General features: G+C 40.2%; 2 protein-coding genes across 2 annotated transcripts in view; one reads left to right on the top strand and one right to left on the bottom strand.

The window, feature by feature from the left end:
- PPT1 (palmitoyl-protein thioesterase 1) overlaps window positions 1-12,709 on the bottom strand; it is a 42,976-nt gene that overhangs the window by 436 nt on the left and 29,831 nt on the right. The gene's annotated exons all lie outside the window — the stretch shown is intronic.
- CAP1 (CAP, adenylate cyclase-associated protein 1 (yeast)) overlaps window positions 2,483-12,709 on the top strand; it is a 14,376-nt gene continuing 4,149 nt past the window's right edge. Inside the window, exons 1-9 of the mRNA XM_006867605.1 lie at window positions 2,483-2,594; window positions 3,207-3,310; window positions 5,013-5,090; window positions 6,663-6,806; window positions 6,911-6,996; window positions 8,916-9,021; window positions 10,146-10,323; window positions 12,226-12,410; window positions 12,587-12,706. Of these exons, the coding sequence (XP_006867667.1) occupies window positions 2,483-2,594; window positions 3,207-3,310; window positions 5,013-5,090; window positions 6,663-6,806; window positions 6,911-6,996; window positions 8,916-9,021; window positions 10,146-10,323; window positions 12,226-12,410; window positions 12,587-12,706 (1,113 nt within the window). The remainder of the gene's footprint in view (window positions 2,595-3,206; window positions 3,311-5,012; window positions 5,091-6,662; window positions 6,807-6,910; window positions 6,997-8,915; window positions 9,022-10,145; window positions 10,324-12,225; window positions 12,411-12,586; window positions 12,707-12,709) is intronic.

Genomic DNA, 12,709 nt, shown 5'->3' on the forward strand with positions numbered 1-12,709 from the left:
TTCAACTAGGGGTCTGTGCATAAAAATAATAAAATAACTCTTTGTGGCTCTGCCATCCAAAGAGAGAAAGAAAGAAAAAAAGAAAAAGAAAAGAAAGTATTTCATTGTTGCTTTGCAAAGACAATGAATTCTTCATGCACAGGTTTCCCCATGTCTTATTTATTTATATTAATTCCTCAATTAATATGTCCTTATTTATTTTAATTCCTTAATTAATTATGGCCCTGGCCAAGTGTGTATGTGTGTAGAATGAAAAGGTGTATTACTCAGTAGCTTCAGTTCTGAATATTCTTTCAGACACTATCTCAAACCTCACCCCATCCCTACCAAAAAAAAAACAAAAAACAACCCCAAACTTAGGTTTGGTTAGTAGTAGGAAGAAGTTAGCTATACATAACTGTGTAGTCTTTTCATTCTGTTTAAATTAGCAGAACTGTAGCATGTTTTGCAGTGAAAAGATACAAATACAAAGGGAATAATGGAAAAAGGAAACTAAAATCTCATTTTTAGACTTTTAAGATCATAAGTTTTTGCCAACCCTGGCAGTCTTTAGGGATACTTGTACTGACCTCAACTTAGAACATCTGTTTTATATGGAGGAACATGTTTTATAACAGAGTTGAGATTGTATCTACTAATGGAAAGTAGCTTTGGCGTGTATTGTATTTGCTGCCTTTTGTCTCTGGTATTTAATGTGATGAGTTATATTTGAGTCCTGGTAGAGCATGGTTAAGCACTCACCTGCTAACCGGAAGGTGTTAGTTCAAATCCACCAAATGCTCTGTGGGAGAAAGATAGGGCAGTCTGCTTCCGGAAAGATTACAACTTTGGAAACCCTCTGGGACATTTCTACCCTGTTCTGTTGGAACTGACTTGACAGCAGTGGTTTGGTTTCGTTATTTTGGTCAACCCCCAGAATGAAACAGGACAGCAACTCACACTTGGGTGATGATGGTATAACATAAAGGAGAGTATATTTGTGAACAGAGGAGACATTTGGAGCTTTCTCTTACTTCTCCAGGCTAGGAGATATAAAGGTGTTTTTAGGTCGCATTCTCATTTTTATTCTTTAGTTCTCTTTTAAGCAAAATTATCTGGCAAGTCATTGGGTTCAGAGAGAGCAGAGTTTATATACAGAAAAGAATGGACAGGGATTACATTGTCTTCCTTACATTATCTAAGTGAGCTGCTTATCTCTTCCACAGGGAGGACAATGTGTTGAGTTGCGATATTCTGGCACATTGTGATCTTTGGAGGAATCATAATTGCTGTGGTCATTCTAGGCAACTTCAAGGGAGTTAAGTTCAATCAGCTTCAGTTACCCGACCTAATTAATGCTTTGATGAAATAGAATCTCTCCCAAGTCAAGGCTTTGATTGAACTATCACTTGACTTTTATGAGATCACGTAGGTTCTTAAACACAGAATGAGGGAGCTTAAGTTCCTGGAGAAATAATGGAATTTTTTCATGAACTTTTTGAAGTCCTCTCATATGTAAATCAGAGTCCTAGTGTGGTGCTGTGGGCTACTGAGTCAGACTGCAAAGTTGGAACTGCAAGGTCCGTGGTTCAAGCTCACCAACTGCTCCTTGGAAACCCTATACAAGGTCGCTATGGGTCAGAACTGACTTGACGGCACTTAACAACAACAGCTCTCCATCCCTACTGCATGTCTAAATCCTACCCATCATGTTAACCCTGGCTCAAATGGCAGCTTCTCCGTGATACACCTATCTGATCGTTCCAGCTGATAATATGCTTCCCCCCCCTCCAAAATCTCATGCCATTCATCTATTACTTGTCTTGCCACTTGTAAAAACCTTTTTTAAAAAAAACTTTTGCTTTATAGCTGTTAGTGCACATGACAAGTCTTCCCCACAGAGTGTAAGTTATTGAAGGCAGGGTAGACATCTTACACATCTTGGTTTGGGACATTTTGTATGCAGGCAGCAGGCAGGATGTTGTGGGGCAGGGAACCCCAACACACTGAGGTGGGAAACTTGAAATCGTGTATTGGCTTCCCTGTTACTAGCTATGTAACTTTAGGCAAGTCATTTAACTTCACTGAAATTCAATTTCTTATCTCTAAGAATGTACCAATTATCCCTCCATTTATGAAAAGTTTTTGGAAGATTCAGAGAAAGGATGTGTGACTACCCTTTTTAAGTTCTAACTTCCTATACAAATATTTGGTGTTATCATAGTAAGTGCTCTAAATATTTGAATGAGGAAGCATTTGTTTGTAGTGAACACCTTTCCCTGGGTTAATTTCCCTTGCTTAATGAGGCCTTTGTGATTTTGCAAGTATGTCAGACTATTTTTCCATCTTATTTTATTATTAAAATGGCTCTGTTTCTCAAAATTGATACACGTTCACCCATATGTTCATCCCACCCCATCCCCAGGAGTATTTTGTCTTCTCCATAGGTATTATGTACTATTAAAATAAGTGACACATAATCTGTTTCAGCAGGTGGTACATTATGGCTAATATGCAAAATCTTGTAGAAAGATTGGAGAAAGCAGTGGGCCGCTTGGAGGCTGTATCCCAAGTCTCCGACATGCACCGTGGACATGGAGACAGTTCTTCAAAAGGTAAGCAATATACTTATATACCCAGCAGAATACTTTGTTTGGCTGAAGACTTCAGTGTCTTGGCTTAAATTTTTCTGTTGCACTGAGTTTTGTCCTTTGGAGCTAACTTCCTAAAACAATCAAGGAAGTTCATCTCCTCCAGTTCATATTGCTGTGAACAGATAAGAAGGGAAGTGACTTGTGCAAGGAGGCCTGTGGTTAAGTTATTTTAACACAAGAACTTCCTGCTTGTGTTACATTTCCTGTTCTTTCTTTAGCAAAATGACTCCAGTGTAAGTCAAATGACCAGTTATTTTAGACTTTCCTCTCTTTAAATGATAGGCAAATTGATCATTTTGTACATGCATCAATTAAATCATAGAAGTTCAGAGTAAAAGAAACCTTAGAGGATTCTTTTGTCTATTTTCAGTTTGTAGATGAAGAAAATTAGACACAGAAAGGAAAGGGGACTTAATCAGGATCATATAACTAGTTGGTGGTATTGGAACTAGAATGTTCCAGTATTGTATCTTTGGTATTACTTTGCTCCCCACTTTCATATGGAAGTACATTTTAAAGAACTATCTTTCCAATGCATGACTGATTCTTTGTGGCATGTATGTATGTCTTCAGCAGGAGTAGCTCCACATGTACAGGCATTTGACTCGTTGCTTGCCGGTCCAGTGGCAGAGTACCTGAAGATCAGTAAAGAGATTGGAGGAGATGTGCAGAAACATGTAAGGATGTTTGCCTGTCCCTGTGTTGTCCCTACCATTTTTAAGGACTGGTGGCTTTCTTTAGCTCTTGCTTGTCCTTGGTTTAAGAGCCTCTTGAGAGTCTCCTGGCTAGAGCTTCCAGAATCACTGGAATGATTCCTCATCTTTTTCCAGTCTGTGTAGGCAGCTTTTATACAGAAAGCTTGCTTGGTACATGAAAGATAGCTCTGTTCATCTTTACAGTGAGAGAACATGCTGCCAGGCTGATCCAAATATAGTTATGTAACCAAGCCTAGGGTGGCTTATTCAAGAGAGTTATTATCATGACTTCGCATTTATAAAACTGTGCTTGATAGTTATTAGTTATGCTAATATGGGTTATTTTCACACTTAGCCCACAGTAAGACTAGGAAGCAGGCAATGACAGGTGTCTCTCCACCCACCTTCGTTCATATGCTGCCTCCTACGTTGTCACTGCCAACACCCCACACTCACATGTACACTCCGTCTCTCTCTTAAGGACTCAGAATCTTCCTGTTCCTCCACTGAGTGACCCTCTGTTAGCAGTAACCATGGTTAGGCTCTTCTTCATCCTTCAGTAAGATTCATCACTTGGTCTTTGACAGATCTATTTTGAACCTTTTAGATACCATCTGTTGGCAGTGGAGCTGTGACTTAGACAGGAATGCAGGGGCATTCCTATCCTTTATCCGGTTCTATAACACTTGAAACCATTTTAAACATGTATCACCTTTGCATTTCAAAAGCATCAATCCAGAAAAAGTAGATTACCTTCTCTGAAATTTTATGTTTTGATAGTGCTTATGACCTCGTGTTTCTTACATCCTTTTGACCATGACCCTCAATAAGAAACACATACTAAACTTATAACTGAGTTTAAAATTTCACAACACAATACTTACACCGTTTGATTGTAGTCTTTTATATTTTTACTTTTTATGTGGGAATAATTTCAAATTGATGCACATTGCTCTTAGGTTTTTATTCTGTTCTGCTTCACATAATAAAGTGCTGGTTATGACTCACCAGAATAATTTTATATCCTGCTAGAGGAGCTCTGGTGGTCCAGTGGTTAAAACACTCAGCTACTAACCAGAAGGTCAGCGGTTCAAACCCACCAGCTGCTCTATGGAAAAAAGATGATAATTTGCTTTCATAAAGGTTACAGCCTTGGAAGCCCTATGAGGCACTTCTGTTTTGTTCTATCGGGTTGCTATGAGTTGGAATCATCTAGACAGCAGCAGATTTAGTAATGGGTCATGATCCAGCATTGAGAAAATACCTTAAAGAGTAAATACCTTTAGAATTTGGGGCATAAATTTAGACTGATACTTTTACTTTAACCTCTAGTTTTTTTGGGGGAAAGGGGGTGGTTGGGGCAGTGTTTTGGTGCTGCAAGGTACGTTGGATTTTCAGTACACTTTATGTCACACTGCATGTGTAATTGCTAACTTGATGTCACCTAATGCTGCCCCTGATTATCTTCATTTACAACTCTGGGTATGTATCCCTGACTGGTTCCAACAGGAACAGTGGTCTATGTTATTCAGCTGTCTCTGGAATCTGGGATACATGAGGAAAACAACATCAAGTGCCTGGGTTACTACTCGAGTACATGGAAGTGGAGGTTTCAGGTTATTCTTACCAGGACCTCTCTAGCTGTAATGTGCAGCTGTTTGCTCATTCTTCTCTTTTCTGGCAGGCAGAGATGGTCCACACAGGTCTGAAGTTGGAACGAGCTCTCCTGGTTACAGCCTCTCAGTGCCAGCAACCAACAAGCGTAAGTTCACTACTAGTTGGTTTAGTAGTTTGATACTCAGGACAAGATGAGAGGTTTCTGCTGTACTATCACATGCTAAATAGACCTATCAGTTTCATGATATATACATTTACACCAAGCCCCAGCATTGAGTCAGACGTAAAGCACCATTATGAGGATGGGCCACTACATGCATCTCCTCCTCACTGATTGACAATCTCAGTAGCCAGCATTTCGCTCTTCCGGAAATAGTTAAATTTTTTTTTTAAATCTGATTTGCCCATTGACAAACATACGTGTGGCAGGAACAAACACCAGTGTGCTAGGCAAGAGTAATGCTGCCTATGATGGTTGAGGTTACCTGTCAGCTTGCCTTGGCCATTCCCTCAGTAGTTTGGCAGTTACGTAGTTAGTCTTCATTTTGTGATCGGATGTGCTCATCATCATTTTTACTTGAATTGATCTTTGGAGCGCTTAGCTATGTCAGTAAGTGAGGAGTGGGTATATTTATTGGTGTGTCCACTGGCTTTTTTTCCCCATATTATTTTGCTTTTAGAACAGTGTTGACCCTTAGACTTTGCTGCTTATCTAAAGCATAGCCTCTTACAGCTTCTTGGGCCCTTGGACCCAAATTCATCATATCATGCCTTAGGGCATTTGGGTCATAAAGAGGTGATTCTGTTGTTAGTCGGGTGGCTCTGGAAGATCTGCTTCTCTCCTAGTCCCTCTGTTAGGGTATTTCCCATCACCTTTACTTATATCTCAAAATGTTATGTTGTAAACTGGGTAAAAAGTTGAGTGAAAGAAATTTTTTCTCCAAGCCGAAGGTTTTAATTTTGATTTTTCATTTGGTTTTGCATTTGCATTTCCCAAGCAAATGGACTAGTAATAAAACAAGTCATCAGACTAATGCTGTATTAAAACCTTTGGTTCTTTGGCATGCTTAAAGAATGTAAAATTAGTGCAAAATAATGTAAAACTTTTCTCCAAATCCACACTTTCCAGGCTAATCAGGCAACAGAGACTCTCTTGCATTTTTTTTGCAGTAGACCAGGAGGTTAACAAGCCAAATCTGGCCTACATCTTGTTTTTGTGAGTAAAATTTTATTGGCGCACAGCCTTATCATATACTTACAACAGAGGCTAAATGGGCCACACAGCCTGAAATATATATTATCTGGCCCTTAAAAACAGTTTGCCAATCTCCGCTTTAGATTTTTTTTTTTTTTTTTCCTTACATTTCTCTGAGAATTGAGATGTTCAGGAAACTGAGCTTTGGGAAAATGATAAAAGCATATTTTTTTGTAGACACAGATAACAAAATTTATCTAGATGACTTTTGGTACCTGCTCAAATGCCAAGCCTCCTCATGACACTTGATTCAACAGGTCTCTTCTACTCAGCAGTTGCTCCATGACTAGCATTGCATTGAGGGCTATTCAGATTATAGGAGAGGGAAAAGGTAAAGCCTTTGTTTTTATTTGGGTGTGCACTGTTAATTCCTAAAGAATTCTTTCAAGATCACAGTTGACTAGCATATCAGAGCTTTTATTAGAAGACTCTAACCAGAATCTTTCCTGTGTCTTTTCCTAGAATAAACTTTCTGAATTGTTGACACCCATCTCAGAGCAGATCCAAGAAGTGATAACTTTTCGGGAGAAGAACCGAGGCAGCAAGTTGTTCAATCACCTGTCAGCTATCAGCGAAAGCATCCAAGCCCTGGGTTGGGTAGCTATGGTGAGCATTGCAACTTTCAGGGGAGGGAAGGGTGGGTGGACTGAAAAAGGTAAGGAAAGCTGACTGGAGGTGCTCTAAGTCACTGACAGCTTCTCTCTCTCTAGGCTCCCAAGCCTGGTCCCTACGTGAAAGAACTGAATGACGCTGCCACATTTTATACAAACCGAGTCCTCAAGGAGTACAAAGATGTGTAAGTGCAGTTTTCCATCAAAGGGAAAGGGTGGTAAACAGACCCAGCTGGGTAATTGCTGGAGTAGGACTTTTGGATTATGACTACCCTTGGGTTGATTCTCCTATTTCAGGTCTGCTTTCTGGAAATCTTGATAAACATTGGCTCATAGAAATGGCATTTGTAAGCAGGAAGTGCTTCTGCTTTATCTATGGTGGTGAGGTCTTCAGACTTACAACTCACTTCATGCTCAGCAGATTTTGCTGAAGGTCGCATAGACTTCGTTGCTGTTGTTAGTGCCATTGAGTCAGTTCCAACTCACAGCCATCCTGTATAGGTTTTCTGAGGAGCAGCTGGTAGGTTTGAACTGCTGACCCTGTGGTTAGCAGTTCAGTGCTTGTCCTGTAGTGCCACACCAGGACTCCTTATGCCCTTTAGTTTGCCCATTTATAAAAGATTTTGTCCCTTAGTTGAGGCAAAATTTTTTGCCCTGTAGCACAGGGTTCAGTAGGATTTACTCAGAAAATACTGATTATTTGTGCAGTTAGTTAAAGTGAGAGTGAGGTAGCTACCTAGCTAGCCAAACTCTTGCTTCCTATCCATCATAAATCAATATTTGTTGAGTGACTACTGTGTGCAAGGATTATAAGTGTGTCCCAGAACCTCTTGATCCTTCCAGCAACATGATAAATTCAGCATTGCAGTATTTTGATTATTTACTGCCATTACCCCATCACTTTATAGTTGAGAGAATTGGGTCTTAGGCTAAATAGCCTTAAAATCTTCTAGCTAATATGTAGAAGAAAAGGGAACTTGAACCATAGTGCAGTTCTATTTTTGTGATGTAATACTAATTACTTCCTCCTAATGGGAAGTTTAAGGAGCTCTGGTAGCGTAGTGGTTACGAATCGGGCTGCGAACCGCAAGGTCAGCAGTTCGAAACTACCAGCTGCTCCTTGGGAGAAAGATGGGGCGTTCTGCTCCCGTAAAGATTTACAGCCTCGGAAACCCTGTACAGGGTCGCTATGAGTCGGAACAGACTCCACGGCACATAACAACAACAACAATGGGAAGTTTAAGGAGCTCTGGTAGCGTAGTGGTTACGAATCGGGCTGCTAACCTCAAGGTCAGCAGTTTAAAACTACCAGCGGTTCCGTAAGAGAAAGATGAGGCATTCTGCTCCTGTAAAGATTTACAGCCTTGCAAACCCTGTACAGGGTCACTATGAGTCAGAACTGACTCCACAGTACTTAACAACAATGGGAAATTTACTTTTCAGGGGTAGAAGGGGGAAGTAGGGAGCATATTTTGACATAAAGCACTGTGCTACAAGGCTGTTTAGTTCCTGGAACCCTAGAGTTAGAGTTCTGCAGAGATTCCATCATAGCTTCATTATCCAGGGTGTCTGCCTTTATCAGTTTATATATTAGGGTTATATGTTACAACCTAGTGTATATTAGCTGCTGTATAAGGTGTACTTGGAAAAGCAGTTATGCTACTTAAAAAAAAGTTTGCGAAGCAGTGCTGTAAGAGAATGATATAATCCTGTGTGCCTATCCTAATGGTTGTTATTGTGTGCTGTTGAGTCAGTTCCAACTCGTAGCTACCATCTATAGTTTCTGAGGCTGTAAATCTTTAGGGAGCAAAAAGCCTCTTCTTTCTCTCATGGAGCAGCTGGTGGATTAGAACTGCTGACCTTGTATAGTTGCCCAGCACATAACCCATCATACCACTAGCACCCTATCCTCATTAAATTTTGTCTAAGTAGGGGTAGTATAGCACAGATAGAGTTTTATTGTTATATGAGTTCTACAGTTAACAGAAAAGCTATCATGATCGTGGATTCTAAGCAATGCCATAGGGCAGGAGGAAGAAGGGATTCTGAAACCACTATTATAATGTACCTTGGTGGCCTCTGACAAGTTCTTTAATTCTCGCAGGGATAAGAAGCATGTGGACTGGGTCAAAGCTTACTTGAGTATATGGACAGAACTGCAGGCTTACATTAAGGAGTTCCATACCACTGGACTGACCTGGAGTAAAACGGTGAGTGAGTCCTTCTTCATTCCTTCTGGATAAGGGTCCAGAGGTTTCTTAGGCTTTAGTACTCTCATTGCCCAAAAAAGAATGAAAGAAAGGGGTGGGGAGAAGGAAAGATAGAAATAGAACAGAGTAAAGAAAGCAAAAGGTTGAGGAGAAAAAATAGTCAATTTTATTCAATTTCAGTAAACATGGATTAGGCACCGTGACTGGTGCAGAGGAGAAACATAGATGAATGAGTTACACTGCCCTAGTTTTAAGGGGGCTTAAAGATACAGATATAAAACCTCAGTGCAAACTCCTAAGCTAAATGCTATAATAAGGCCATAGCCTACAGAGTTTGAAAAGAGTTTTCCTCCTGAGAGCTGTACTTAGGATTTAGAAGAAGTGTAGGGGACTGAGAAGTGAGGGGAAATGAGGATATTGGCAAAAAGCACTGCTAAAGCAGAGTAAATATGGCACTGATTAATATGATCAGATTTATCCTTAAAAATGTCACTAAGTCATGGAAGTGGTCATGGTGCTAGAGGCTGGGTTAAAAGAATTTGCAGGAGATATAACCAAGACTATAGGAAAATTTAATTAAAGAGATTGAGGAACTTGGAAGACTCAAAAAGGTCTAACTTGGATGGAATTTTACTGAAAAAAGGACAACGTTAGGGGTGCAGGTGGGAGAAGATAAAATCAGTTTGGAAATTGTCAGTGAGCCACTGGTAACATACTAGGTAAAGGAGACGGGAAAGTCGGTTTTTAGAAATGTGGGATTGGGTAGATATGAAAGCTGAGAAATGGAGTCGAGAGTTGGAATCTTGGGAAAGGATGAAAAGGAATAAAGCCAAGTTTATTAAGTGTGGGTCGTTGTTGTTAAGTGCTATCAAGTCAATTCCGACCCACGGTGACCCTGTATAGGGTTTCCAAGGAGCAGCTGGTGAGCTTGAACCACCAACCTTGCAGTTCAAACGACTTTGCAGTCTGATGCATTAGCCCACATTGCCACACCAGGACTCAAGTGTGGGTAGAGAGCATTAATACTGTCTCAGGGGCCATAGCTGGTATACCCTGGACACATGGGAGAGCCCTCCTGCTGGAAAGAGAGAGGACAATTATGTTACCTGTGCTTATTGTTGCAGGGGCCTGTAGCTAAAGAACTGAGTGGATTGCCATCTGGACCCTCCGCTGGATCAGGTCCTCCTCCCCCCCCACCGGGCCCGCCTCCCCCACCAGTTCCCACCACTTCCGGCTCAGAGGACTCCGCTTCACGCTCAGCACTGTTTGCCCAGATTAATCAGGGGGAGAGCATCACACATGGTAAGTGAATACATTGGCAAGAAGAGTTAGTACACCAAGTTAATTGGGCCAGGCCTTACCAACCAGAGACACAATAATTAGTCTGTGTACTAGAACTATGGCTTGTGTGTCATAATTTGGGGAGTCATGTTTCTTTAAGCTACCCAAAGGGAGAGCAAAGCTGGCTTAAATGGAAACTGAAAATGGGTGATTGCATTTTGTGACTGCTCTCTGTCCAGTGGGAGAGTGGTTTAACATTAAGTGGCATCTTGGCATCTTTAGAGTACCCAATTGTGCCAAGCTGTTGTGCTCGTAGTTTCATCAGAGCTTTCTTCAGGTTACCACAGTGGTCTTTTTGTGAAGTTCTGTGATTGGAACATTAGGTGAGGGGCTGGAACTTCCTCAGGATATCTAGTAGTTACATATAATATTTGCATAAGAATTACCCAATGTTAGTGTAAAGAAACTAGGTACCTTATACACTGCTGGCAGAAGTCTAAATTGTACTGTCCTCTTTGAACTCTGGGCCTAGAAGGTTAAAAAGTATTGTGACCCTCTTCTAGGAATTACGTCCATAAAATACCTAAAGTACCAAATACGTTTTCTGCATTAAAGTTTAACAGTAAGAGAATCACTATGTCTTGTCCTCTTTTTATATATATATAGCCATTACACTTGGGTTTTTTTTTCTACAGTGAACCATGTTTATCTACAGCAACAAAACATCTACCTAAGCTACAGCAATGACTTAGTAGTGGCCTTTTAGTATTGGGTGAATTAGGCCACATTCAAGAGCAAGGTCTACATCAACCTACAAAGGAAGGCTGTAGAATCTTTTCCCTTAGAAAAGAAACATATTTTTAGAAACCAAGTCAACATAAGAAAAATTTTATTGTGAATTAAAATAAATTTGTTACATATAATTATAGCCAATTAAAAACTATGAAAAAGAAATGTTAGGAGTTTCAAATGTGACACTGATCGTGTGTGTGGATAGGGGTGGGTGCAGTAGGATTACACGTGGGAGCGATTTCTGTTTTTACCATGTTTTCTTAGGTATTATATACTGGTTTTTCACCTTAGCATTGTTTTTAAAATGGTTCATGTTGTTGTTGTTATGTGCTGTGGAGTCAGTTCCAACTCATAGCGACCCGGTAAAGGGTCTCCAAGGCTGTAAATCTATACGGAAGCAGAAAGCCTCATCTGTCTCTCGCGGAACAGCTGGTAGTTTCAAACTGCTAACCGTGAGATTAGCAGCCTGATTCTTAACGTATTTATATATTTTGATGATATGTTTGGTTATCTTTTTAAATCTTTTTCTGTGCATTTATATGCTTTCCCTTTCCCTCCCACTGTATACTCTTGCTCCCCTCCCCCCCCCCCTTTTTTTTTTTTTTAATTAATAGGAGGGAGTTTATTGATGTTTAAGTCCCTGGTAATTCTAAGATTTTATGATTCTGGGGTTCACCTTGTTTTCCTTAAATGCTATTGATTTTATATTATGTATAGAATGTGGATTGTTAAGTAACTTGTTTAACAAGGTTAAACTTTTTCCTCTCTCAAAACATTAGTATATGTTGAGTGCCTGCTGAGTCAGGAACCATCACTAATATTCTGATATCATTTCACTTAAGAATCATCTACACCCATATAATCATAATTTTTAAGATGAGAGGGGGAAAAAAAAAACAAACCTGGTTTTTAGAGTGGGCCATGTAATTTAATTTAGCCTTAGGAGGAAAGAGATATATTGTGAAAGTACTTCTGTAAAACTATTTGCAAGAGTACCGCTTAGGCTTTAGTGTTTGGCTGTACGTTTTTTGTTGAGGATCAGTTTTAATTCTGGATAACAGAAATTGTTATTGTCTCAGCCTGAAACCCTGGTATGAAGAACAGAAGAAATTAACTGCTGTTCTCTTACAGCCCTGAAACATGTATCTGATGACATGAAGACTCACAAAAACCCCGCCTTGAAAACTCAGACCGGTCCTGTTCGCAGTGGCCCCAAACCATTCTCTGCACCTAAACCAGGAGTCAGTCCCTCACCCAAACCAGCTGCAAAGAAGGAGCCAGCTCTACTGGAACTGGAGGGCAAGAAGTGGAGAGTGGTGAGTTAAAACAACAGGGTTGGGAACAAGGATGGGGACCAGAAATTTAAACAGGGAGCACAAATGAGTGTAGGATTCTGGCTTAGCTGGAAAGAACATGTTTTGGACAGCGTCCGTTATTTTTGGTGGTATGTGCTTAGTGATGAGATTTCTGAAAAAACCTTCTCTTTTAACAGGAAAATCAAGAGAATGTTTCCAACTTGGTGATTGAGGATACAGAGCTGAAACAGGTGGCTTACATTTACAAGTGTACCAATACAACATTGCAAATCAAGGGCAAAATTAATTCCATTACAGTA

The sequence above is a fragment of the Chrysochloris asiatica genome, unplaced genomic scaffold (genome assembly GCF_000296735.1).
Source record: "Chrysochloris asiatica unplaced genomic scaffold, ChrAsi1.0 scaffold00106, whole genome shotgun sequence".
Taxonomy (NCBI): Eukaryota; Metazoa; Chordata; class Mammalia; order Afrosoricida; family Chrysochloridae; genus Chrysochloris; species Chrysochloris asiatica.